Source organism: Eulemur rufifrons, chromosome 14 (assembly GCF_041146395.1).
Source record: "Eulemur rufifrons isolate Redbay chromosome 14, OSU_ERuf_1, whole genome shotgun sequence".
Lineage (NCBI taxonomy): Eukaryota > Metazoa > Chordata > Mammalia > Primates > Lemuridae > Eulemur > Eulemur rufifrons.
The window spans coordinates 20,152,215-20,178,018 of NC_090996.1; the positions used below are offsets into that span (position 1 = coordinate 20,152,215).

The window sequence follows — 25,804 nt, forward strand, 5'->3', positions numbered from 1 at the left end:
AAGCCACATTGGTCTGTCTGTCTGTTTGTTTCCCAATAGATGCCCTTCCTACTGCCCTCACAGGTGGGGAAGGTTTCCGGGACTAAGGTCTGTAGCCCCCACGCAGCCCGTGCTGCAGCTCCAACGCCTGCTTAGCCGTGTTCCGCATATGTGCTTATTTTTGCCTTTGTGTTTGGGAGCGGCCATCTGACCCCGGGCCGTGGCAGTCAATGGGCCGGCCCTTCTGTAGCGTGTAGACATTCCTTTCGTTTTCATCAGAAGCACTTTGAGCTGAAATGCTCTGAACTCAAGAGGTAGATGTCAGTAGACTGAGAGCCTCATTTCAAGCCACTCAGATAGGATACTAAGAATATCTTCTTTCTTTTTGGTAAGCCTCTCCCCTGCGTTCTGCGCTTCCCAGCGTGATTGACCTGTCATTGATTGGCTCATCAGCATCCAACAAATGAGGGCTCGGGTGCAGTCGGCACTGAACGTCGTGTCCTTTGTGTCTTGAGCTTTCATTTTTAATTTTTGTATCTTAAGGGCAAGTTAACTGCATGGAGCTTCTTAATTTGATATTTAAAATTCTCAGGACCCCCCCTCAAAAATCTTCCCCCAAAGATCCTACACTGAATTCTTTTAAATTCCTTTGTATTCTAGCATGCTTACATTTGCTTTCTTAAACCCTATGAACTTTTTAAAAGGCGCTGTGAGCTCACCTCAGTCTGCCTTTGGGTTCACATGTGGGTGCCATAAGGCTCTCATTAGTGTACAGTTAACTTCATCAGCTGATTCGAGCCTTAAGCCTTTTGTGGGCTCCTTAGCCAGAGTGTGCGCAGCTTTGGTATGAGTAAGACTTACTGTGGGAACCAGAAGGGGAAAACCAAGAGTGCAACCTTTAAAACCAGGAGGAAGGCCCAGGCGTGGTTCCACCTTCCTGACTCCTCAGTGACGAACCCAGAAGTCTGGGGGCGCCCGGTTGGGTGTGGGAGTCGTTTACAGAGTAAATGCTAATGAAGGCTGAGCCTTTTAACACCTTTGTACTTGTTACACAGCAAATTTTTATTCCCAGATCTTTCCTTTTATTTAGATGAAAAACTATAAACCAGAATTATGCCTGTTCTTTAATACCACTGTTACATGGGGTGCATTTATTCCAGAAGGTTCTTTTTTTATCTGCTGCAACACTGTAATGCACTGTACTTTATAATTATTAGATAAGTGAAATTTTACATTAAAAAATACTTTTCTTTAAGATGTTAGCTAAGTATTTAAAGACCAGTCCATACTGTGAATTCTCCTAACTCAAGAAATTCCAGGTCACCACAATTATCTTTGTATTACAGAATTAACCTTTAATATCTCAAAATCCCCTAGATTATTCTTGGAAGTACACAGAAGGCCAACATTTGGAATTGATGAATCTACTATTAACCATTTTTGGCTATAGCCACTGGGTTTTCCAGATGGAAAGCAGTGTAACTTCATTGGACAGAACAGTCGTTTATTATGACATAATGTTTTCACTTGGAAAACTTCAGAGGGACAAATTCCTGAAAACAAGTTATTCATTTAGAGCATTTAGTCTTAAAGAGTTGGATTAAGGCTACTGGGATTAAGATAAACTCTTGGGAGAGATTATTGGTGCCAAGCAGGTTTGGCGGCCAACCTCTGGCAGCAGAGCACCAGCGCCGGAGGATGAAGGGATTCTAGCACCATTGTGAGTCTCCTGTTCATTGTGACTGTAGAGAGCGGTAGGGTTGTAATTCCCAAGTAGAAGAGCTTGCATCTTGCTGTTTTTAAAGTAATAGCTTTTAGCAAAGAGTATTCTAATTTAAACATTTTATTAAATAATTTAGATGTATGACCCGCCATATTCAGTAAGAACTGAAATTGGAATATGTAATGGTAAGGAAAAGGCACCTGATTGGCCAAAGCATTTTTGCTACTTTACGATCATATTTGTGCACTAATGCCTGTCACTAACTGGTCACCCTAACCCTGCTTGCTTGCATCCCTACTAATAGTGCATGCACTAAAGGAGGACTGGCTTTGTTCATGCTTGCCGCCAATTATTCTGAATACTAAATGTGTGCACAGACGTGTAACAGGTGGTCACAGGGCTGGCCTTGTTACTTCTTTAATTTCCATTCTTTTCTACATCGGGCGGGCTTGAGGTATAGTAGGAAGAGCACACGCTGTAGAATTGGAGATGCCTGAGTTAGAATTTCAGCTCTCTGTGTAGTGTAGGCAAGGCACAGCCTGGTTGATCTATAAAATGGTGACACCTGTCACAATTGTTGAAGAGATTAAATAGGAAAGCCCTAATTACAGGTCTTACTATACAGTAGGTCTAAGTGAATGGTAATTATTATCATTTTTATCTAGAAGAAAATATTTTTAATCAAAATTGCATAGTAGATTCATATATCAACATTTTAAAAACTCACCTGCCCAGGCCCAGCCTTCCAGGACCCAGACACAGGAGGTCGGCAGTGGGGCCCAGGCATCCGTATTTTGATTCTGATGCACCACTTGGTTTTCCTAGTATCAGTTCTCTCATGAGTTAAAAAGACAACGGTCTGGAGGAGAAGAAAAGAAATATTTTCATATAATTTAGTGAGCCTGAGAATACCTCTGAGTCATTCATCGACCATACAACAGATAGACCAAGTCACTCACATAGTAGCCATAAAACTGGACACTTTGCTGTCTCTCATAGTGTCCTCTTTTTTAAACCAAGCTCTCTTTGTAGCATGAAAGTAATGCGTTTTTAAAAATAAGTGTGGATTTTTTTTTTTTTTTTTTTTTTTAGACAGGGTCTCGCTCTGTCGCCCCAGGTTGGAGTGCAGTGGTGCAATCACAGCTCACTGTAACCTCCAGCTCCTGGGCTCAAACGATCCTTCTGGCTCAGCCTCCTGAGTAGCTAGGTGCATACCACCACACCCAGCTATTTTTTTTTTATTTTTCATAGAGACAAAGTTTTGCTATAGGGTCTTGCTGTGTTGCCTAGGATGGTCTCAAACTCCTGGCCTCAAGCGATCCTTCTGCCTCGGCCTACCAGGGTGCTGGGATTTATAGGTGTGAACCACTGCGCCCAGACAAAGCATGGATATTAAAGAAAATTTGAGAAATAGAAATAATAAGAAATCATAGTTCTACAATTGAAGTCTGCCATTTTATATTCTGCTATTTTTTTCTTCTGGTTTTGTTTTTCTAAAAGGTGGGGAGGTGCATGTGCATGATTATAGTTACTTGGCAGATACAGACTTTGATCCTGCATTTTTATTTTACTTGACATCATATACTCTTTCCCATGTGATAATGTAGTTTTTATAACCGTCTTTCTCAATGACTGTATAATATTTCATCAGGCATATGTGTTATTACTTACAGTTGGACATTTAAGTGGCTTCTACTTCTACTTGCAGTTTATTTTTATTAAATAGATAGCAGAGTCATGTCAAGATAGACATTCATCAAGACTTGAACAGAATCTCTGCTTTGGCTACAATAAAAGAAAGTTGCCTCAAAGTCTCTCATGTGCTAGCAAGTCTCTCGTAGCCCTAGAAAACCCATGCAGAATGGAAAGCAGCCCTTCCCTCAGACCCCAGGTTCGAGAAGAGGGATGAGTAGTGGGGAGGGGGAGTTTATTCACCCCAAGTTATGCCTGAAGCACTTAATTTCAAGGGTGCAGATGGATTCACTACTTGTCAATTGGCTATCAGAATAACCTAGGATTTTTTGAACAGTAGGTTTACAACCTAAAGCACATATTCAAAATTGTTGAAGTTAACAAATAAAGCTTCTAGAACCATACTCTAAATTATAAAATTCCTTGGCTGTCCACTTCTGCTTCCCGGATAGAGATCTTCAATTCAGGAATGAACCTGGGTTACATTTGTCAGAGTCTCAGATCCACAGTGGACCACATCACATTCTGCCCTTGGGCTGAGGCTGGTTACTGGCGGTCTCCCTTCTGGTGATTTGTTTTGTTTTGTTAAATATCATATCAGTCATAAGAACTTTGCTCCAAGCAATATCTCAAAGACCATCCCTTGTTGGAATGCAGATAATACATAAATTCATAGCCAAAGAGGGTTAGAAGTGTTTTTTTTAACAACAGGTTCTTACAGGTATCTTTCTAAAATAAACTTTTTCTCCTTTTTGCAACAATGAATCAGTGTTTAAAACTCAAACCACTATCTCCTCAGATTAAGGTCTCTCTTTCAGGACCTTCTCCCAAGGATATGCCAACTCCTTTAAGGAAGAGGGAAAATATTATAGGGTTAAGAACCAGAGTCCCACCAATCTGGCTGTGTCCCCTGGGGCGAGGAGCAGAGCCTCCCTTTCTTGTCTTTCCTACCTCTACAGGGGAGCTGATGCTGCCTTAGGATTATTAGCTGGTGGTTCAATGAGATGATGCGATAATGTGCGTGGAACACTTAGCGTAGTTTCTGGTATATAGTAAGTGCTCATTAAGGTTAGCTACTGTGATCAAGATTAGTCTTGATCTGAAAATTGGCTCTGTACACATTGCCGTGATTCTTACTACCTTTTGTGTGTAAACAGATTCATTGTTTTCTTTCAGACAATGATTCATGTGAGGATGAGAGAGAGGCTGGGGAAACCAGATGGGGCAGGTAGGAGGCAAGTAAAGGAATTTCCCTTATGCCCCACGAAGAATTTTTTTCGTGGGTATATAATTAGTGTGTTCACTATAAATAGTTGGAGAAATTCAGAAAAGTACAAGTCTAGAAATAATTTGTACGTGATGTATTAGTAGAAGAGAAAGAGCAAGTTTGTCCTATGGAAAGGGTTGGTGGCCAGTAGGTGTTAGCTTGCATGTAAATACAGATATTAATAAATAGAAATCTCCTTACTATGTACAACACCTTTGCCTCATTCCCCACCAAGTCACGTCTGTTCCATAATTTCTTGTAAACTCTTTGGGCTGAGAAGAGACCCTGCTGGTCGCACCATCTGTTTTGTTGGGTTAGGATTATGGGAAAGGGATTGAATTTGCAATTTTTTTCTTGTTGCTTTTGAGACACGGCTACTTCTTTGCCTGAGGATGTAAGAAGGGAGGATTGGAAAGATGGTTGCATTAGATGACTCTTCATTTGTCCGTCCATCCAACCATCCACGTGTCCAGCCACAAAACTTACTGAGCATCCGCTATTTGCCAGTCACTGCTTCAGGCACTGGGGACTGTGAACAAGACAGACATGGCCTCTGCCCTGGTTTACTTCCATTCTGCTGAGGACAAATTTAAGATGTCCTCTATACCGTGCACATAGGCCACCTTTGGCCCCGCACCATTGGGTGGTATATAATTCAGGTGGTTTTAGAGTTATCTTGAGGCCTGAATTGTGGGAAATAACATTTAGCACCTGAACTCTTTGACACCTTAGGCACCTCCATAAATCTAGAAATTTGTCTGAGTCGTGGTGCATAGGAAACCTTGAGGGATGCATCTGCCAACCCAGGAGTCAGTGTGAGAAGAGGGGTGCCCCAGGGGGCAAATAGATCTCAGAGCTCAAAACTGTAGGGGCAGGAGCCAGTCTCTTTCATTTTATTTTATTTTATTTTATTTTTGAGACAGAGTCTCGATCTGTTGCCCAGGCTAGAGTGCCACAGCGTCAAGCTCACAGCAACTTCAAACTCCTGGGCTTAAGCAATCCTTCTGCCTCAGCCTCCCAAGTAGCTGGGACTACAGGCATGCGCCACCATGCCCAGCTAATTTTTTTCTGTATATATAATTTTAGCTGTCCAGATGATTTCTTTCTATTCTTAGTAGAGACGGGGTCTCGCTCTTGCTCAGAGCTGGTCTCGAACTCCTAGCCTCGAGCAATCCTCCTGCCTCGGCCTCCCAGAGTGCTAGGATTACAGGCATGAGCCACCGCACCCGGCCAGGAGTCAGTCTCAAAGCAGTGAACCTCCCAGATGTGCACCAGCATTTGCCAGCTGTGCCTACGTAGAGGGGGGCAGGTAACACGGAAGTACTGCCAAAACTAGCTCCCAGCAAGGACAGACATGGTGTCACTTGGCACAACAGCTGTAGAAAAGCAGGCCTTAATTAAGCATAACCACCTCCCCAGGAAACCCCCCTCCCCTCTCCCTGCTCCCTACCATGACTAGCTCTAACCTAACAAACCTAATCATCTCTCTTCTCTCTTACACCAGCCCTAAAATATCTAACAAGGTCTCATAATTTGCTAGAACCCACATCTACTGGAGAAGCTAACCCTTCTGTCTGGATTAGGGCCTGGCTCTCCTACTTGACTATGGGCTTCATTAAAGCTGTGCCTGTCTTGTTCACTCTCGTGTCCTGAGAAGGTAAAACAGTGCCTGGCATGTAGTAGGTGCTCAGTAAATATTTGTTCATGAATGAATAAGTCTGAGACCCATTGGCCTCTCTGGGACAAAGGCTGTGATTGATGAAGGTGTCTTTTGTGAGCACAGGAGTTTGGGACAATGGCTTAAGGACCGTGTATTTGCCATTTTGCCAACATAGTAAGACATGAAAGGGAAATTAGAGGTGTAAGTACTAGAGAAGGGGACATTAATATTTGTAGGAGACTAGGTGGTCTGCCTCAGTAATTGACCCTCCGCACAGGACACTTGGCAGCGTCTAGGGACATGTTTGGTCGTCACACTGGGGAAGAAGCCTGGGTGGCATGCGGTGGGTGGAGGCCAGGGATGCTACTTAGCGTGCTGCAACACACAGGACAGCCTCCACAACAATGATTCCGCCCACAATTTCGCTAGTGCTGAGGTTGAAGTCATGGCATTAGTGACAGGAGGAAAACCCATCTGCCTCAGAGGAGAGAGCCCTGCTTAGTGCCGCTCGTCTATTCCTGCAGCCCAGACGTCATCAGGAGGTTTCATTTAGTGCATTAGAAGCCCTGGTGAGAATGAGGTTTCCTCTCCTCAGTCGAAGCAAGCAAATCCTTCCAGGATTGCATCCCTGAGCATTGCCCAGGCTCACGGAAAGGAGCCACAGAGCCGGGGGGGCGGGCTGTGCCACATGCCACCCTCTGGGGTCCCAGAGGCTCCACTCAACTTCTAAGGGCTGATGAGGCCTCTTGCAAGGGACTGTGTGTGTGCCTGGGCTGCCTCCCAAGCTTTCCAGCCTGTCTTCTCAGAGTGCCGTCAGGTGGCCTCTCAGGTCTTACCAAACTGATGCCATGTCTCCTCGTGTTTTTGTCCAGACACCAATTCTAGGGTTTCCGAACCGCTTCGCAGCCTCTTCCCCGAAGTGCCCCCAGACTCCGCAAGCAAAGACCTGGCCGGCCGCATTCTGCTGGACATAGACAATGACACGGAAAGTACCGCCCTGTGAAGAAAGCCCCTCCCCGCCCTCGACCCCGTCCACCCGCCGAGTGGAACAGGGGCAGGCAGACCTCTGTCTTTGCAGACCAAACAGCGAAAAGCTTTCAGTGGAGGGCAGAGAAAGGCCTCCCTCTGCGGGCCTTGGCCTTCTGCACAGCCCGAGGAAACCGTGGAGGCCGACACGAAAGCTGAATGACCTGTGTCTGGAAGAAGTTGGCTTTCTTTACGTGGGAAGGAAATCATGCCAAAAAATCAAACACAAAGAAATACCCAGAGTGGAAAAAGTATTCCTGCCGAGACGTGTATAGGAAGCTTCTGCCACTGCTGTTAATACGGGCAGCACCAACAGCAATTTGGATTGAGTAAGAAGCAATGCAGTAACTATCTATTTAATAAAATACGTTAATTATGCAAGTCGCCTACTTCCTGCTACTTGGACTTTCGTTCTTCTATATTAGGAGGGAGGTTCCTTTCCTTCAGACTTGCTGCAGAATCATTTTGTACCAAGTATGGTCTGTGTCTCCCCAAATGCCCTCAAAACCATGAGCATGGATGGTGACTGCTGGATCTGTCACCCCATCAAACTGGATGTGACTCGTGCCTTGTTGGATTGCCAGAATGTAGAAAGAATTGTACTGTTCTTTTTTTTTTTTAATGTAATTGCTACTTGATAAGGACCGAACATTATTCTAGTTTCATGTTTAATTTGAATTAAATATATTCTGTGGTTTATATGAAAACTTTATTATTCTTGGAGGCAAACTGTGAGTTGTGTGTGTGCAGGAGTGTGTGTGTGGTCCCCTCAAGTGGAATTGTGGATGGGACGTCTTGTGGGTCTAATTGTAACTGTAGGAGTTGGAAGGAATAGAGAGCAAGGTCACGGCAGTGAGAAAGGTCACCAGGTGCCCCCAGAGACCTCCCAGACTGCTGTCCCTCAGCAAGTGTCCATGGTTAGGGCTGTGCCTGTGGTTCTACAGTCTAGACACCCCTTTCTTTTCCATCTGGAGATATTTAGTCTCCTAGAGGCTGACTCACGGGAACTCAGCCCCACAGGGCTAGAGCATTCGTGAGAAGCTGTTACTTGTCATGGGAATTTGCTTTTCCAGTGGCCGGAGTGCTGTCATGCCCTGTCCAAGGCACTTCTTTCCCAGGATTGAAATACTTGGGAAGAGTGGATGGAGAATTGGAGCAAAGCGAGGCTGAGTCTCTGGACGGCTGCTCTCCTGATGGCCTCTCTCCATGGCCCAGACAAAGTGGTTTTCTCTTGGGGACAGAGAGGGACATGGGCTGCTGGAGTTGGCTGTCCTGAGCCTCCCACTGACCGAACCATCTGCTAGGTGTCTCAGTCTCTGCTTAGAAGACACTGGACCTCCTTCCGCTGTGAACTGACTTAACAAGCCTAACCTGAAAAGGGCAACCATGGTTTCCTCTTGACTCAAAGTTCCCTGTGCTCCCAAAGTACTCCCTGCACGTACTTACTAATTACACTGAAAACATGCACCTATAAACCCATTTTCCCCCATATCTTAAATTTTACATTTGCTTAAGTCTCACCCTTCCCCTGTGCCACCCATGTGGGTCCATGGGTCCCTTCCCCAGCAGTCAGGGCCAGCCTCTCCCAGCGACACAGTGCTTGGGGGCCGTGGGTGACCATCTGCTGCCACTGTGGATTCTGTGTTGCAGAGGAAGAAGTCAGGAGATGTGCAGGGAGGCAGAGGCGAGAGAGGAGCAGGAGGGCGTGCACTCTTCCAGCTCCCAGTTCACGGCCATCCTGCACTTCTTGCCCTTGCATCCTCACGATAAATTGCTTTTATTGTTTTTTTGCACAAATGTGCCCAGGTTTGTTTCTCTTCCTGGCAACCAGATGACTCCCACTTGATACCCCCCGAGAGAGGCTGTCGTCTTCTCACGCTGAGGCGTGTGGCTGTGCAGGCATCTTTCCTCTTCCCACACTCTCCCCACCCAACTCCACCTTCGCACCCACGTACGTGTTCACACACTGTACACATTGTGTCCGCTGTCTACTGCGCTGTGACAGATGGCCACACACTTAGCAGCTTACAACAACACACATTCATTACCTCCAAGCTCCAGTGGGTTGGGAGTCCAGGCACAGTCTCGCTGGATCCTCTGCTTAAGGTCTCCCAAGACTGCAGGCAAGGGGTCAGCCAGGGCTGGGGTCTCATCTGAAGACTGGACCGGACAAGGATCTGCTCCCAGACTCCCTCAGGGCTTGTCAGAATTCAGTTCCTTGTGGTTAAAGGACCACAAGGTCTGAGGGCCCTGGCTTCTTGCTGGCCGCCATTTGGTGGCTGCCATGGTACCAGGAGGTAAGAACCACTGAGGATCACCTTAGGGGGTGTCCTTCATGCACATCAAACATCACAAATGATTCATGTGGGAGGAATATTTGATACAAAGAAGAACCAGCAACAACAAAAATACCAAGGTTCTGTTTTCACTCTTTCTACATGTATTTGAATTCAGTTTTTATGCCTATCAGTAAATTATATTTGGGTTTTATAATTAACAAAAATTATATATATTTATGGCATATAACATGATGTTTTGATATAGGTATACATTGTGGAATGGCTAAATCAAGCTAATTAATATCCATCACCTTGCTTATCATTTTTTGTGGTGAGAACATTTAAAATCTACTCTCAGGGCCTGACACGGTGGCTCACGCCTGTCATCCCAGCACTTTGGGAAGCCGAGGCAGGAGAATCGCTTGAGGACAGGAGTTGAAGATCACCCTGAGCAACATAGCAAGACCCTGTCTCCAAAAAAGAAAAGAAAAGGAAAAATTAGCCAGGCATGGTGGTGCACACTTGTAGTACCAGTTACTCAGGAGGCTGAGGCAGGAGGATCACTTGAGCCCAGGAGTTCAAGGTTACAGTGAGCTATGATCATGCCACTGCACTGCAGCCTGGGTGACAGAAAAAGTAAAATCTACTCTCAGCAATTTTCAAGTATGTAATACATTGTTATTAACTATAGTCACCATGTTATGTAATAGATCTCCTGAACTTACTCCTCCCGCCTGACCGAAGTATATTATATTTGAATGACCAAAAAACCATGTGCATGTCACTTCCTGGTAGGAGCTCAGCATTTTTGTTTTCATACAAGGACCCTTAGAATTGAAGCCCGGGTTTTATAAATAATTGCCTATGTGTCTCAGCACAAGGGGATGCTACACTTCAGGGGGAGAGCTGTGGGTGCAGGTGGGTGGTCCAGACAGAAGGGACGCTCTGGTGCTCTAAGTGGAGGTGACAACTGACCAGGAATGACACTGGTGAGTCCAGGAGGCCTCGCAACCCCTGGTTGGTTGGAAGCTGTCCCTAGGGCAGGGGGCTGAGGGGAGGGCCCATCGGTTTATACTTTAGATAAATCCCTGTGACTAGGGGTGGAAAATATACTGGAGCAGAGACAAGATAAGCAGGGACACCCTTAGAGAAGAGCTGATGCTGCCTGAATTCAGGCTGAGGTGGTGGGAAGGAGTGAAGTGGACAGGTGAACACATTCTTAGGGAGGCAGAATCAGCGTGACTTGGTGATTGATTGCGGACCCCTTCCCAAACGTGAGAGCTGAGCTCACCCACCAAGGGTAGCCCGGGGACCGATGTCTGTGGTCAAGGAAGACTTTGAAGCTACACAGTTCCCAAAGGCCAGAGGACAGGTGACTGGATCAGTTCATACTCACCTCGTTGAACTCAGACCTCAAGGGGCTAGATCGGTGCAGGAACAGTGGGTGTTCCTTGGTCCTGGGTACCCGGGGAGGGGCGGGCACCGGGCCGGGGAGGAGAATGGCCAGTGGATGTGAGATGAGCCAGATGGCATTTGTGTTCTGAAGGTCATTCCCTCCTTCATCCACCAGCCCCCGAGCCAGGCATCAGTGTGAATGACACAGTCTGCCCTCGCGGAACTTTCACTCCCCTCGGGCAGACAGGTAAGCAATCAATAAAGCGTGACCTGATGGACAGGAAGAATAGATAACTAGTCTTTTTTTTTTTTTTTTAAGATTTTATTTCTAATTAACCAGCTAATAGAAACTGGCAGAGCTTCTTATTAATAACTATAGATCAACCCTGCATCCACTTTTTTTTTTCCTGGAGCAGGGTGTCACTTTGTTGTCCAAGATAGAGTGCAGTGGCATCATCATAGCTCACTGCAACCTCAGACTCCTGGGCTCCAACGATCCTCCTGCCTCAGCCTCCCAAGCAGCTGGGACTACAGGTGAGCACCACCACACCAGCTAATTTTTCTTTTTTTGTAGAGAGGGGAGTCTCACACTTGCTCAGGCTGGCCTCAAATTCCTGACCTCAAGCAATCCTCCTGCCTCAGCCTCCCAGAGTGCTAGGATGACAGGTGAGCCACCGCACCCAGCCAATAACGAGTCTTTTGAGAAAAGGAATCTTTTACACATCTCTCCTTTTCCCATCCTTTAACCTTCCTTCCCTTTCAAGAAGAAAAGAGCTTAACATCATGATGAAAATGGCCCATAAACACCTTGGAAACCTTGTGGTAAACAAACAAAAGCTTTATTATTTTTTCTTTCATAAAAAAAATGGGGCATTGAAGATAAACAGAGAGCTTGGACCCCTGGGTTCACCCCACATTAAGCAAAGTAGCCCCAGAGGAAGATGGCGCAGCTGATGCAGACGATGAGGTTGATGTCCAGGAGGGTCTTCACAAAGGGCTTTTCTTCTAAGGACACCATGATGGGTTCTGCTTTGCTCGGGGGCTCCTCCTTGGCATTGGTCTCCATTCCGCAGAGCCACAAGATGGCCTTCAGCACTTTGGACCGCTTTGGGGTCACATCACCTAAAAAGAACTCAGCAAAGAAATGTCATGGGGCTGTGTCTCCCAGAGGAGCGAGAAGGGAACACTAACCAGGTGGGTTCCATGCGGTGGGATGAGTACTCTAGATACCTTTTCTGGAAAGTATTCATCAATACCTTCATTCTGGGAGATTGTTTAATTCTAGAAGATTGGTATTTTCAGAATTGGTACCACCTCCAGATGAAGAATTTCAGATGAACAAATCAAAGCTCAGACTGACTAACTTGAGCGAAGCTACCCTGCTGGGAAGCAGTGGCAGGGGTGGGGTTTGGACGCCCGCTGTGTCTGATTCTGTCCTCTGTGTCACCCTGCCTTCCAGGAGACCAAGGGGAAACGAGTGCTCTGTGCAAAGCTCTATGTCTTTATTGAGAGCTGGGGCTGCAAAGCCAACTACCTGCAAGGCCCGGCAGGGAGTGGATCTGAGTCAGAGAGAGCAGAGCTACATATTAAACATGTTGAAATAGTCTGCAACTCTACCAAGAAATAGACTCTTTTTCTTTGGCCTCCTGGATCTATCTTTGAGTTTCCCACGTTGGATTAATGTGGTTTCACCTCCACAATATAAAAAATAATAATAATAACAAAAAAATACAACATCCATGACAAACCACAGCCTCAGGGTCATAGAGACAATAGGGCCTGGTGGGGACCTTGGCTAACTGAAGGGCATGTCCCATATCTAAGGGGCAGCTGCTTCACGGCTCCAGGGGACTTTCACCATGTAGACACATGGGGCCAGTGTTGCTGGATGTTCCCATTTTCCAAGAGAAGGTGGAAATCTGGAATTTTATGTTAAATCTCAATTTTTAAACATTCACCCACATTGAAACAGTAGGTGGGCTAAACCAAAATATGTCTGCAAGCTGCCATTCTGAAGCCACTGATTTAGAGAATGCTAGTAGCGTTCCAGCCTGCAGTGCAGGGGTGCACGAGGAAAAAGGAACCATGCTTTCGCAGACACTCAAGTGTTTGCTGTTATGCCCGTCTGAGGTTTCTGTTGAAAGTTACTAAAGAACCCCCTCCTGGTGGCTGGAACATGGCAAGGACCAGACACTGGAACCAGGGGATGCTAAAATGCCAAGTCTATCCCGTTTTCTGGCTTGCGATTTTATAGAAAAATTCCCCTTAAACACATAGTGCTTCTTGAAGCTCCTATTATAATTTAGGAGAGAGGCGACTCACAGCTGTGGTTTTTGGACACATTTTCTCGAACAATGTCCAACTGGATGATGGTGCTAGTGGCCTCTGGTGTCCCATTCTGAGAGAGGGTGACAGGCAGGGGAATTGCTGGTGGCACCTGTTCCTTCTGGGCCGTGGGGTTGTGACGAGTGAACCAGGTCAGGCGGCTGACCTAAGGAACGGAGGTGACGTGTGAGATATGGGTGGGGGGAGGAGCTGCCATCCTCTTCTCACATCCCCTGCCCAGCCCCACCCTCCAATAAGCCTCACCTCTCCGCACTTTCGGAATCAGTGGACATTTCCCCAGCTCGTCCCCCATCTGTCTCAGTAATCCTCATTCCCATGTTGGGATCTAACCTTCCCTCATTTCTAGTTAGCAGACCTTAACCCTAGTCCCAGAGTATTGAGGGATTGGCCCTTTCAGCCCATCCCTTTCTCCGGCCACGGGGATTGGAGTGGTTCACGGGTGAGCACGTGTCTTGAGCTGACTCCATCACTGGGAATCAAGAACTTTGCTAGAAATCCTGGGTCAGAAATGCTTATATTTCCTTCATGGCAAGAAAAGAGACTATATCCCTAGAAGATACATGGCCCCACCCAGGGCCCAAGAATTAAAGCAGAAGTGAGAGGTGGATCCTAATGACCTTTTCAGAGTCCTGAATCATCCCATCCCTGCAGCCCAACCCTGGGCTTTTGAGCTTTTTGAACAACCAATCCTCTTTGCTTAAGCCAGTGTGGGCCAGTTTTCTATCATTTGCAACAAAAAGAGAGACTCCATGGACACAGCTGTCCACCCAAACGTACCATCTCCTTGGAAGGGGGCTCTGTGAACCAGCTCACGGTGGACACGGTGATCAGGGTGGCTGTGGACAGAATCACGGAGAAGTAGAGGTAGTGGACGCTCTTCACCACAGCGGGGCGCTCATCTGGCTGGTTGCACAGAGGCTCCGCGTAAATGAAGTCCAGGACCAGCCTAATCAAGCCCAGTAACAGGCCCAGGATCAGGCCTGAGAAGGCGCCCTGCAAATCAGAGCAAGATCTTCTTAAAGACTGCAAAAGCCTGGACTTCCAGAAGCCTCAAGAAGCTATCTCAAGAGCTTGTCTTTCTTGTGACGGTCACTGCGCGGGTGAGTGACTTGGAGAAGTTCGGAGGTACTTACCTGTTTACCTTTTACATGTAATGCATCGATTACGTATCATTTACTCATTCCATTTTAACATAGCTTCCCTGTTCAATGACAAAAATGCATCGAGATACTTCTGAGAAGCCCCATGGCATTTTGTCAAAGGCCAGGTAGCACCTTCCATGTGTCTTCTGCCACGGAACTCACCCTCCCTCATGACACCCGAGTTCAGCCTCGTGTCTCCTCGTCACACTCCCCCCCATCCTCTCCCAGTCCTCGGGGCAGTGCTTGGCTCTTGCGGGGTGGAGGCTGACCCAGAGCTACCTTTTCATTGGCCCGCTTCCAGAAGCATCCCATGATGAACACCACCGCCACGGGCGGCTGCAGGTAGGAGCTGACGGACTGGATGTAAATGAAGAGCTGGCCGCCCTGGCTGGCCTGGACCACGGGGATCCAGAGGATGGAAGCCAGTACCAGCAGAACCACAAAAACCCTGGTGCCGACACAGAGAGGCCCCAGGTTAGTGCCGTCTTCCCTGAACATATACTTCTATCTTTTTAAAAAAAATATTTATGGATGTATCGTGTATATACCATAAAATTCACCCATTGTAAATGTACAACCCAATAGTTTTTAGTAAATGTACAGAGTTGTGCAACCATCACCACAATCAAGATCAATTACATCCATCACTCCAGAGAGTTCTCATGCCCATTTACAGCTCATTCCTGCTCTCACCCTAAACAACCGCTTACCTGCTTCCTGTCCCTCTATTCCATTAAGTGCCATTGTTTATGCTTCACCAGTTGGAGAACATTTGGATTGTTTCTACTTTTCTGTTCTTGTGAATAGTGCTTCTGTGAACCTTGGTATACACATCTTTGTGTAGACATTATATTTTCATTTCCAGGAATGCAATTGCTAGGTTGCGTGATGAATTTATATTTAACATTTTAAGAAACTGCCAAATGGTTTTTGAACAGTTGAACCATTTTATATTCCTACCTGCACTGTATGAGTTCCAGTTTCTCCGCCTCCTTGTCTGTCTTTTTGACTGTAGCCATTCTAGTGGGTGTGTTAGTGGTATCTCGTGTGGTTTTAATTTGCATTGCCCTAAAGACTAATGAGGTTGAGCATCTTTTCATGCACATACTAGCCATTTATGTATCTTCCTCAGTGATGTGTCTATTTCAATCTTTTGGTTGTTGGTCTTATCACATTACAAGAGTTCTCCACATATTCTAGATTACAAATTCTTTATCAGATATATGGCTTGCAAATATTTTCTTCCAGTCTGTGGCATGTCTCTTCATTTTCTTAATGGTGTCTTTGAAAGTGGAAATGTTTTAAATTTTGAAGTCCGTTGTATCATTTTTTTTCTTTTATGGATTGTGCTTTTGGCATCATATCTAAGAATACTTTTCATCATCCAAGACTAGACAGCCCTCACGGTGCATCATCTTGAGTGACCAGAGCCCCAAGGTGGTTATTTGCATGTAATTTACATAAAATTTACACACCACTTATATTTCAGTTCCTCCCATTAGGCTTCATTATTCTGCAGAAGCCTTCGTATAGAAACCTTTCCTCCAGTCCCAAGAACACCCTCCCCATTTTACCTGGCTGACTCCTACTCATCCCTGTTTCCAACCCTGAATCTCCAGATCTCCTGACTGCCCCATTGGAAGTCATTTGGGTTATAGTCATCGTTTGCTTATCTTCCTTCTTGTCCTTTAGCTCCATGAAGGCAAGAACTGAGTCTTTTCATGGCTATATGCTCTTGTACCTGGGACATAATAGGTGCTCACTGAACAGCTCTTAAATGAAAGAATGTCTTATACATGGAGTCCTGACGCTTCTCCTCTCTGCTATCACAGGAGGCTGAGCCAGCCTGGAAAATCTGCTGGTTGGACTTTCTGCCTCTGGGTGGGCTCAGCTCTCTCCTCCCCAGGTATCTGGACTTTTCACTCCCCCCCCCACCACCACCTCCATCTAGGAAGGCCTTACCTGCCCACAATCATGAGCTCTTTCTCAGATGCCCGAGGCCGGAGGTGATTCCAGAGGTCCATGGTGAAGATGGTGCTGGAACTGTTAAAGATGGAGGTGAGGGAGGACATGAGAGCCGCCATCATCACAGCCATCATGAGCCCACGGAGCCCTGGAGGCAGAAGGGAGGTCATGGCCTCGGTCTTTTCCTGTCAGCAGCCACTGCCTTCTCTCTGTTACCCCAGGCCCAGTGGGCTCAACTCCGAGGAGGCAGAACCTCAGAGGGGATGGCTGGGCAACGCCCCCAGGAGAGCCAGGACCTGGGCTTGGCTGGGGGGCCCTGTCTCTGGGGCCCAAACCCTGAGCCCAGAGTCTGTTCCCACCCACAGACCTCCCAACTTTTCCCTATCTCAGACCAGAGCCCAGCCCGTGTTCTCCTTTCTGGGTGCTCTAGGGAGCCCAGTTTAGGGGTGAGAGGACATTACCTGTGGGCAGGAGTTCCAGCACAAGTTTGGGATACGCGATGTCAGAACAGCCAGAGGGGTTGCTACAGACCTTCCTGCAGATCTCTGGATCTGCACACGCCACTTCATCTACGGGAGAAACACAGGCCCAGCGTTGAGCCCGGGCCCTCGGAGCCGCGGGCCTAGCCGGAACATGGCCCGACACAGGCCAGCACCAGGAGGCGGGTTGATTGTTTATAAGTTTATAGCTCAATGAAATGAAAAAGAGCCTAGCCTTTATCAGCTGTGACCTTGTTACTTAACCGTTCTGAACTTTAGTTACCATACCCATAAAATCAAGATAAGAGCGTCATTCTACTTCAGAAATTATAGTGAGCATTGACCGAGGTGACACACGTAAAGCACTTCACACAGTCTGCTGCGCAGGAAGCGCTGGAAACACTTCAGCGACTGTTACCGTAACCCAGAGGAAGCTGAGCCACTAGTGGCCGGTCTTACAGAGGTATCCTCATCGGGCTCCATCCCCCGACCGCCAAAAAAGGGGACACAGGCATCTCACGTCTTTACTGAAGTTTCTCATGGCTTGACACATGGCAAACACTTTTGAAAGTCCTCTTTCCCTGGCTCATGTGGTTCAACAGCTGTCCCTCATTCTAGACCCAAAGACTCCACCATGCTGGCTCTGAATTTCTCCCTCCTCTTTCTGCATCTCCGTATCAATTCTATTCTCTCTAGAACAGCTCCGATTTCTCTAACGTAAATCTACCCACCCTTCCTGGCAACTCTAGCTCTGCTTCTCCACCTGTGATGACGACCGCACCCCAAGCACACAAGCACAGGGCTCCTGCTTGGAAGACAGAAGAGGAGATAAAAATCTATACTAGCGTGTGGCACGGAGTCGGGGATGAGCGAATTTCCATGGGGAGAGGGAGCTATCACATTAGTATCTTTTTCGTAACCCTGTGGGAAAGGAAGAGGTTACTTTTACATTTTGCAGATGAGGAGAAGGTTTCAGACAGGGGAAGGCATCTGGTTGTGATCACCCAGCAAGATCACGTCACAGCCAAACTTAAACCCGAGTCTCCCGACTTTTCTCTTTTTCAGAGAAGGAAGGCCAAGAGGGCGGATCTTTTCCATCTTCAGTGAATCTGGCAGTGACCCCATCCAGGGCCTAATCCTGGCCACCACGGCCTTTAGAACACGCCATGTCATCTCAGTGGTTTAGCACCTGGTCTGAGTGAGACATTTCTTGTCACCTTTTGTGTCCCCAGTGTCTCATGTCTGAGCTAACTGTGTTCCTCACCTCTGTCCCAGAGTCTATCCAGCACCACTCACCCTATGTCGCCCAGGCCGGCGGGTCCCATGTTACTTCTCAAGTCTCTTTTAACAGGTGGGTCTAGGTGGGGCTCCCATGAATGCTTCCCAGACCCTCTCTCTGCTCAGTCCACAGGGGCTTCATCCTCCCTCCTCATTTGGGGGTGACAGGGCCTTTCAGCCCATCTTCCTTGGTGAGTGGGACCCGCCCTGAAGCTCAGTTTGGGGCGGAACTGGAGTCCTTCACCGCTTATGCTGGTTTCATCCTCGTTCCAATGCATTGTCAGTGTCATTATGGCCATTAGCTGAGGCCTCAAATTCACAATGGCCTCAAATGCAGACATTTGACAGTATCTCCAAATGAGGTGATGTATGGCCCCTATATTTTTATTTCCATTAAAAATGTTACTGTAATAAACATAAACATGTAAAGTACACCATGATTTTGAAATCTAGTATTGCTGTATCTTCATTTTCTTTTTTGGTGTAGCAGGAAACCTAAGAAATGGAAACAGCTCCAGGCCCTTTTATCCATTGGGAGGCCCGAGGGCTAACTGGTCTTTATAAAACTCCCCAACGATGATGTCTTCTCATGGCTGGGACCCTTCCCTCCACTAACATCCACCAGTGGTGGAGAATATAGGTGCTGTGACCATCATTAATAATACTAAAGGCAATTGCCATGGAATAAAAGCAGATGCCCCCCAAAACAAGGGTTCAGTTTTGGAGAAAAGATGGCAGATCATAATGACATTTGATGAACAGTATTGAGAAGAAACAATCTTACTGAGAAAAATGCTTTTGAGAAGGTCAAAGTTCTTGGCTTTTTATTACTCTTCTGAGGACACTTAGGAGAAGATTAGAAAATATTTACATTCCCATTGCCAGAACACTGCAAGGAACCTCCCTGGTAGGCCAAAGGTCTTGTTTAAGTTGAACTCTACATAGGCTCTGCCTCTTGTCTAAAAACTCCTTATTTGCAAGTTATACCAAGAAAGAGCAAGAATTTCCCTGAGATATATAATTGTTAACTACAAAGTTTTTGTTTTACCTTCTAGGAATGCAACCTTCAACCATGAGACACGTGACAGACACAAAGTTTATGAAGCATGTTTGTTGCAGAAAATTGTGTTTGTTTATTCAGTCTAAAAAATACATTCATCATGGGGAAGTTAATTGGTTCAGCTAAGTTATAAATGAAATTGAGAGCTTTGTGAGTATTAACCCACCCTTCAATAACATCTGCTTCCCTGTCTTGGGCTAATCAACTAATTCCTATATGGAATGGGTTCTCTTATCAGAAAGCTTCAGACCCTCTGATGCTTGAAATAAAGGATGCCTCTAGCAATCTAAACATAGCACAAAACCTCCTTCTTCCACAATTCCAACATTCACTGAAGGTTCTCCATACCTCAGGTGCTGCAACAAGCACTACACATACACCTCATTTAATTTTCACAACTCTATGGGGAAGACATTATTATCCCCACTTTGAAGACAAATAAACTGAAGCCCAGAGGTTAAATAGTTTCTCCAAATCATATAGCTAGAAAATATTATGGCCAGGAATCAAACCCTTAGTTTATTCCATAGCTCAGGGAGAGAAGATTAGCTTTGTAATTAGGTGCATCTCTAGACTCCTGTGTTATATTGTTCTGAGAGTTGTTTTGCTTCTCTCTTAATTTCCATGTAAAGTTTCTTTTAAAATATTTGCTAATTCTCAAGTGGACTTAGTGGAAGAAGGTTTTTGTCCAGGATCATAAGAGCTCAGGACTAGAGCATCCAGTTGAAGATTTAGGAGGAAGCAGGTGGAGATGGGGCAGAGAGAGAAGAGGAAACAGGAGGGCGTAATGACTTGGCCGCGAGCCTGGAACTTTAGACCTGGGGTTCTCAGTCTGCTGGTGGGCATGTTAGAAATAGATGGCTGGCACAGGTATAAGGAAAAAATGCTCAGCATCACTAGTCATCAAAGAAATACAAATCAAAAGCACAGTGAGATATCATCTCACCCCAGTTAGAATGAGTCTCATCAAAAAGACAAAAAATAACAAATGCTGGTGAGGATGCGAAGAAAGAGGAACTCATATATAACACTGTGGGCAGGAATGTAAATTAATACAGCCATTATGGAAAACAGTATGGAGCTTCCTCAAAAAACTAAAATGAGAACTACCATACGATCCAGCAATCCCACTACTGGGTAAATATCCAAAGGAAATGAAATCAATAGGTTGAAGAGATATCTGCACTCCCAGTCCGTTGCAGCACTATTCACAATAGCCCAGATACGGAATCAGCGTAAGTGTCCATCAACAGATGAATGAATAAAGGATGAATGGATATGTGGTACATATACACAATGGCTTATTATATGGCCATGAAAAAGAACAAAATTCTGTCATTGGCAGCAACCTAGATGAGCTTGGAGGATATCGTGTTACATGAAATAAGCTAGGCAGAGAAAGATAGATAACACATGTTCTCCCTCATATGTGGGAGCTTAAAAAGTTGATCTTACAGACGTAAAGAGTAGAATAATAGTTATTTGAGGCTGGGAAGGATAGGGGGAGGTGGGTCGCCAAAGGTTGGTTAATGGATACAAAAGGACAGCTAGATAGGAAGAATAAGTTCTGGTGTTTGATAGCACTACAGAGTGACCATAATTAACAATTTATGGTATATTTTCTGACAGCTAGAGGAGCAGATTTTGATTGTTCCCTACACAAAGAAAGGATAAATGTTTGAGATGATAGATATGTTAATTACCCTGATTTGATCATTACACATTGTATACTTGTGGGGTTTTTTGTTTTTGTTTTTGTTTTTGTTTTTGAGACAGAGTCTTACTCTTTTGCCCTGGCTAGAGTGTTGTGACGTCATCCTAGCTCACAGCAACCTCAAACTCCTGGGCTTAAGCAATCCTTCTGCCTCAGCCTCCCGAGTTGCTGGGACTACAGGCATACGCCACCATGCCCGGCTAATTTTTTCTGTATATTTTTAGTTGTCCAGATAATTTCTTTCTATTTTTTAGTAGAGACGGGGTCTCGCTCTTGCTCAGGCTGGTCTCGAACTCCTGACCTCAAGCGATCCTCCCACCTTGGCCTCCCAGAGTGCTAGGATTACAGGTGTGAGCCACTGTACCTGGCTTTATCCTAATTCTTAAGGGCCCTAAATTATTTTGACTAACTGCTGAGCCAACTATAGACCATTTTCATCCTACCCTGTCTTTACTTCTGTTTAACGTCGTGTAGAATAAAGCTTAGGGGATTTTCATTCCCCTTTAGTTAGTAACAGCCTTACCAGATGTGGAGGAAAGCTTGCTGTTTGAGGGGAGACGAGGGGAGCTTCTTTCCATACAGACCACCAGTTCCTGACACCACAGTGACTCCAAATAGCATCACCCCTTCCTCAGTATTGTTTATCCCCATGGTACAAACCTATCCCTTTACCACATTATAAACAAAACAAAACAAAAACAAAAACAAAAACAGTAAGGCAAATACTCTACAGGCCTTGATACCCCCTGATATTTGTTAAGAAAAGTATCCCAAAAAGGGTTCCATTGGGCCAAAGTCACCAAACCACTCAGCTCAAACATTAAAGCACGAGAGGAACTTCCACATGAGGCTTCAGGGAACTGACATCTGAAGCCACAAGATTTTAGCCTAGTTGGTGGTTTCAAAAGAATACAGTTGAGGCAAGGTCCCAGATGAGTCTGCACTCCATTTGGCTTGGGACACCAAGAGGACCTGCCCATTGAACCAGTGTTGCCCACTGAACAGCATAGAGTCAGTAAATGCCAGAGGGAGACACCTCAGTCCAATCACGAGGAAAGGACTCCAGTCACATTCTCTTGGGGCAGCCAGCAATATGTTTAGAGCACTTCACAGGGGCTGAGACTCACAGGCAGATGACCTCTTCTTCCCACCTTCTTCTCACCTGGGAAGAGGACGCGGCTGACCATACCAGGGAACACCATTATGAAAAGGGGCAGCACCTTAAGGTATGCGGCCATCAGAGAGCCACCTTTGGCATGGGACAGGTTCTTGGCAGCCAGACTCCGCTGAACGATCACCTGGAAAACAGCGAGGGTGGTTGGAAGCCGAGATGGCTTTCCCTTAAGGCAAACTAGGTGTGCATAGCTTTTTCGTAGATGCAGTAGACTTAGGATCTTATCTTCTCTTGGAGGCAGCATCTCTTTCCTATTCTCAGTCCCTATGATCCAACTGGGATAGCTATGACTTCTATCCTGTTTCCTCTCTACTCCTTTATCCAGGGGTTAGACCTGGCCAATTAGAGTTCTGCACAGAATTACTCTACCTCTCTGGTTACCGTGATCAGTTATGGAAGAGCATGCACCCAAGGCAATCCAATTACAACTCTCCATGGGGCTTCTTCCTAAAAAGGGGCAAAGGAAAGAGACACCCTACTGCCTGGAGCCTCCACTGGAGTTGCTAACTGTGAACGTAGCATAGAGCTGCAGCCTACATCTCTGCTGTCATATCGGGAAAGCCTCTCTGAGACTGAATTCATCTCAGAGGAAAGAAAACCAGGAGATAGACAGAGAAAGAGAAACAATTTCTCATCACGTACTATATATAAGCCCTTCCATCTAGCAGTGCCAACTCTGGAAACAGAGACAGTCTGGATTCAAATCCTACTTCCCCATTTCCTGGCTGTGTGACCTTGGGTAAGTAACTTTACCTCTCTTTGCCTCAACTTCCTCACCTATAAAATGGGTATAATACCAGGGTAGTTTTGACAATTAAACAAAGTAAAAACGTTTAGAATACTATCTAGCACATAGTAACTGCCCCATAAATATTAGTTGTTATCATTGCTATTATCTACTGCTGGCCTCCCAGTCATATAAGCTTTTTAAAATGACTTCTTATGCTTAAACTATTTTTTCCTAAAAACAACTAAAAGAGTTCTCACTAAATCAGCAAGGAACCCTTAATGGGAAGAGTGTCCAGAGGTGGGATTTGTGGCAAACCACATACCACACCCCTAATAACTTTTTTTGTTTTGAGAGGGAGTCTTGCTTTGTCACCCAGGCCAGAGTGCAGTGGCACTATGAGAGCTCACTGCAGCTTTGAACTCCAGGACTCAAGTGATCCTCCTGCCTAAGCCTCCAGAGCAGCTGGGACTATAGGTGCCCATGATGCCCAGATAATTTTTCTATTTTTAATAGAGATGGGGTCTCACTATGTTGCCCAGGCTGGTCTTGAACTCCTGGCTACAAGTGATACTCCCTCCTTGGCCTCCCAAAGTGTGAGATTACAGGCATGAGCCACTGCACCCTGCCTCCTAATAATTTTTTAAATTGCACAGTACAAATGTACACATATTTTGGGGGAGGGAATGGTCACTTTGGAGGGCATTTCATCAGCAGAATCCATGGGACTAAACCTTGTTAGACAATTGCCAAAAGACCTCAAAACGATCAAGGACAATGTAAAATATACAATATTTGCTAATGGCCTAACTACAACAGTGACACGAACTGAGCCTGGTGGATAAGTTTCAAGGACAGGTCCTTTGGCCACTCGACACAATCCGTTCAGCCAGTCAGGACTCAAAAAAGCCCTGGTTTCAACCTCCACTTAAAATATATCATCTCCTTTGCTGACTGGATCTTCCCAGGCATTAAGTAGGATGTACTGAGAAGCCAAAAGAAGGAAAACAAGCTGCCCCGCCCTGCTGTCCTGTACCTGATCCGTGCACCAGTACCAGAGGGACGGGATGGACATTCCAAACAGGACGCCCGGCCACGGGAGATCAGACGTCAGTGGATCTCGGAAAATATGGAAGGCGTCTTCTCGGGGCAGCCCGCAGCTACTGTTCTCACTCCGGTTGCTAGCCAGGGCCAGGAAATACTTCTCCTTCAGGCCTTCCATCCCGCCAACGGCAGCAAAACCTAGAATTCAGAGGAGCCTGTTTGCCAGGAACTTAGCAAGTCCCCCAGAGCGAGTGATGACGGGGTGGTTAGAGATCAGTGAGCTCCTGGTAGGAGCAGAGCTACCAAAAAATGTTGGTCCCCTTAAGGGTTCTTAACCCCTGCCCTGTTTTTATAATGCCTTTGGTGGTATTTTATGGACATGGATTGTGTTGGGGCTCAGAAACTGCTACCCCACAATATGGCACTTTGACATGCTGACCTGACGCAGCCTCAAGGTCTCCCTGACCTTCCCCACTCCTGTCTCTCAGTCCTCAGATGTTCTCTGAAGTTCCCTCGTCTGTCTAAAGTCTGGACCTGCCAGAGAAGGAAAGAGTTACCTACAGTCCCTTCCCTGAGTTCTCATTAACTGAATTCATATCGCAGGAAGAAAGACTGAAGTCTCTAACACACCTGGACAGACTTTTGTCACAAACCATTGTCTGCTCTGTGGGCCCGACAGATTGTGTCCCAGGCCACCGTATCTTCTTCAAGCCCATTGAGTTCCTGGAAAAATCATTTACTACTCTCCTAAAATCATCCACTCTTCCCCATCTTCCTTTCCCCTAAGGAGTAGGGTATATAAGCATCGGTACCCCATTAGGATGTTGGGCAATCACTGTGTGATTCTCCCCGCCCATGCTTATAAATGTGTATGCCTCTTCTCCTCTTAATCTGCATTTTGGCAGTTGACTTTTCAGCGAAACTTAAGTTTTCCCTTTGCCCTACAGTTGCTTCTCAGAACAATATTTCTTTCTTCCTCCCTCCTTCCCTCCCTCCCTCCCTTCCTTCCCCCTCCCTCACTCCCTTTCTCTTTCTTTCTTTCTTTCTCTCTCTCTTTCCTCCCTCCTTCTTTCTTTCTTTTCTTTCCTTTCTTTCTTCTTTTCCTTCTTTTCTTTCTTTCTTTCCTTCTTTTCTTTTCTTTCTTTTCTTTCTTCTTTCTTCCCTCTTTCAGACAAGGTCTTGCTCTGTTGCCCAGGCTGGAGTGCCATGGCATCACCATAGCTCACTGAAACCTCCAACTCCTGGGCTCAAGTGATCCTCCTGCCTCAGCCTCCCCAGTAGCTGGGACTACAGGTGCGTGCCACCACACCTGGCCCCGTATTTCTCAAATCTATGCTGGAGGACTTTTTGTGAAGAATGTGCAGAGATCCACACCCAACTGTGAGAGAACCCAGCTTATCCTGTGAACTATAACATAACAGGGAGCCTTTTCCCTCTGCAAGAACAAGGAAGCAGAAAACTGTCAAAGGGACCATGAAAAGATGGTACAATCCAAAAGAAGGAACCCAGAGCTCCGTGGAAGTTTTATCCTGTCCTTCCCAAATTCATAGAAATGATCAAAGAAACATACAGATGGGGTTATCCCTGCAACAGCACTGATGTGAGTTGTTCAAGAGTACATGTGAGGCCAGGCACAGTGGCTCACTCCTGTAATCCCAGTACTCTGGGAGGCCGAGGTGGGCGGATCGTTTGAGCTCAGGAGTTCGAGACCAGCCTGAGCAAGAGCGAGACCCCGTCTCTACCAAAAACAGAAAGAAATTATCTGGACAACTAAAAATACATATAGAAAAAATTAGCTGGGCATGGTGGTGCATGCCTGTAGTCCCAGCTACTAAGGAGGCTGAGGCAGGAGGA

The 25,804-nt window shown here is 46.1% G+C and overlaps 2 protein-coding genes across 12 annotated transcripts in view; one reads left to right on the top strand and one right to left on the bottom strand.

The window, feature by feature from the left end:
* ARHGAP17 (Rho GTPase activating protein 17) overlaps positions 1 to 8,054 on the top strand; it is a 76,747-nt gene extending 68,693 nt beyond the window's left edge. For 2 of the 3 annotated variants that reach the window (XM_069486791.1, XM_069486794.1), the window contains one exon: positions 7,194 to 8,054. In XM_069486791.1, the coding sequence (XP_069342892.1) occupies positions 7,194 to 7,324 (131 nt within the window). In that variant the 3' untranslated portion in view covers positions 7,325 to 8,054. Of the gene's footprint in view, positions 1 to 1,838; positions 1,888 to 7,193 lie in introns of all 3 variants that reach the window. The other variant, XM_069486793.1, reaches the window with a different exon arrangement.
* Positions 8,055 to 11,838: 3,784 nt separating this feature from the next.
* SLC5A11 (solute carrier family 5 member 11) overlaps positions 11,839 to 25,804 on the bottom strand; it is a 45,552-nt gene continuing 31,586 nt past the window's right edge. For 8 of the 9 annotated variants that reach the window (XM_069485915.1, XM_069485913.1, XM_069485914.1 and 5 more), the window contains 8 exons: positions 23,943 to 24,148; positions 22,168 to 22,303; positions 16,936 to 17,043; positions 16,472 to 16,622; positions 14,789 to 14,957; positions 14,145 to 14,360; positions 13,344 to 13,512; positions 11,842 to 12,143 (listed from right to left, as the gene is read on the bottom strand). In XM_069485915.1, coding sequence (XP_069342016.1) covers positions 11,938 to 12,143; positions 13,344 to 13,512; positions 14,145 to 14,360; positions 14,789 to 14,957; positions 16,472 to 16,622; positions 16,936 to 17,043; positions 22,168 to 22,303; positions 23,943 to 24,148 — 1,361 coding nt within the window. In that variant the 3' untranslated portion in view covers positions 11,842 to 11,937. Of the gene's footprint in view, positions 12,144 to 13,343; positions 13,513 to 14,144; positions 14,361 to 14,788; positions 14,958 to 16,471; positions 16,623 to 16,935; positions 17,044 to 22,167; positions 22,304 to 23,942; positions 24,149 to 25,804 lie in introns of all 9 variants that reach the window. The other variant, XM_069485907.1, reaches the window with a different exon arrangement.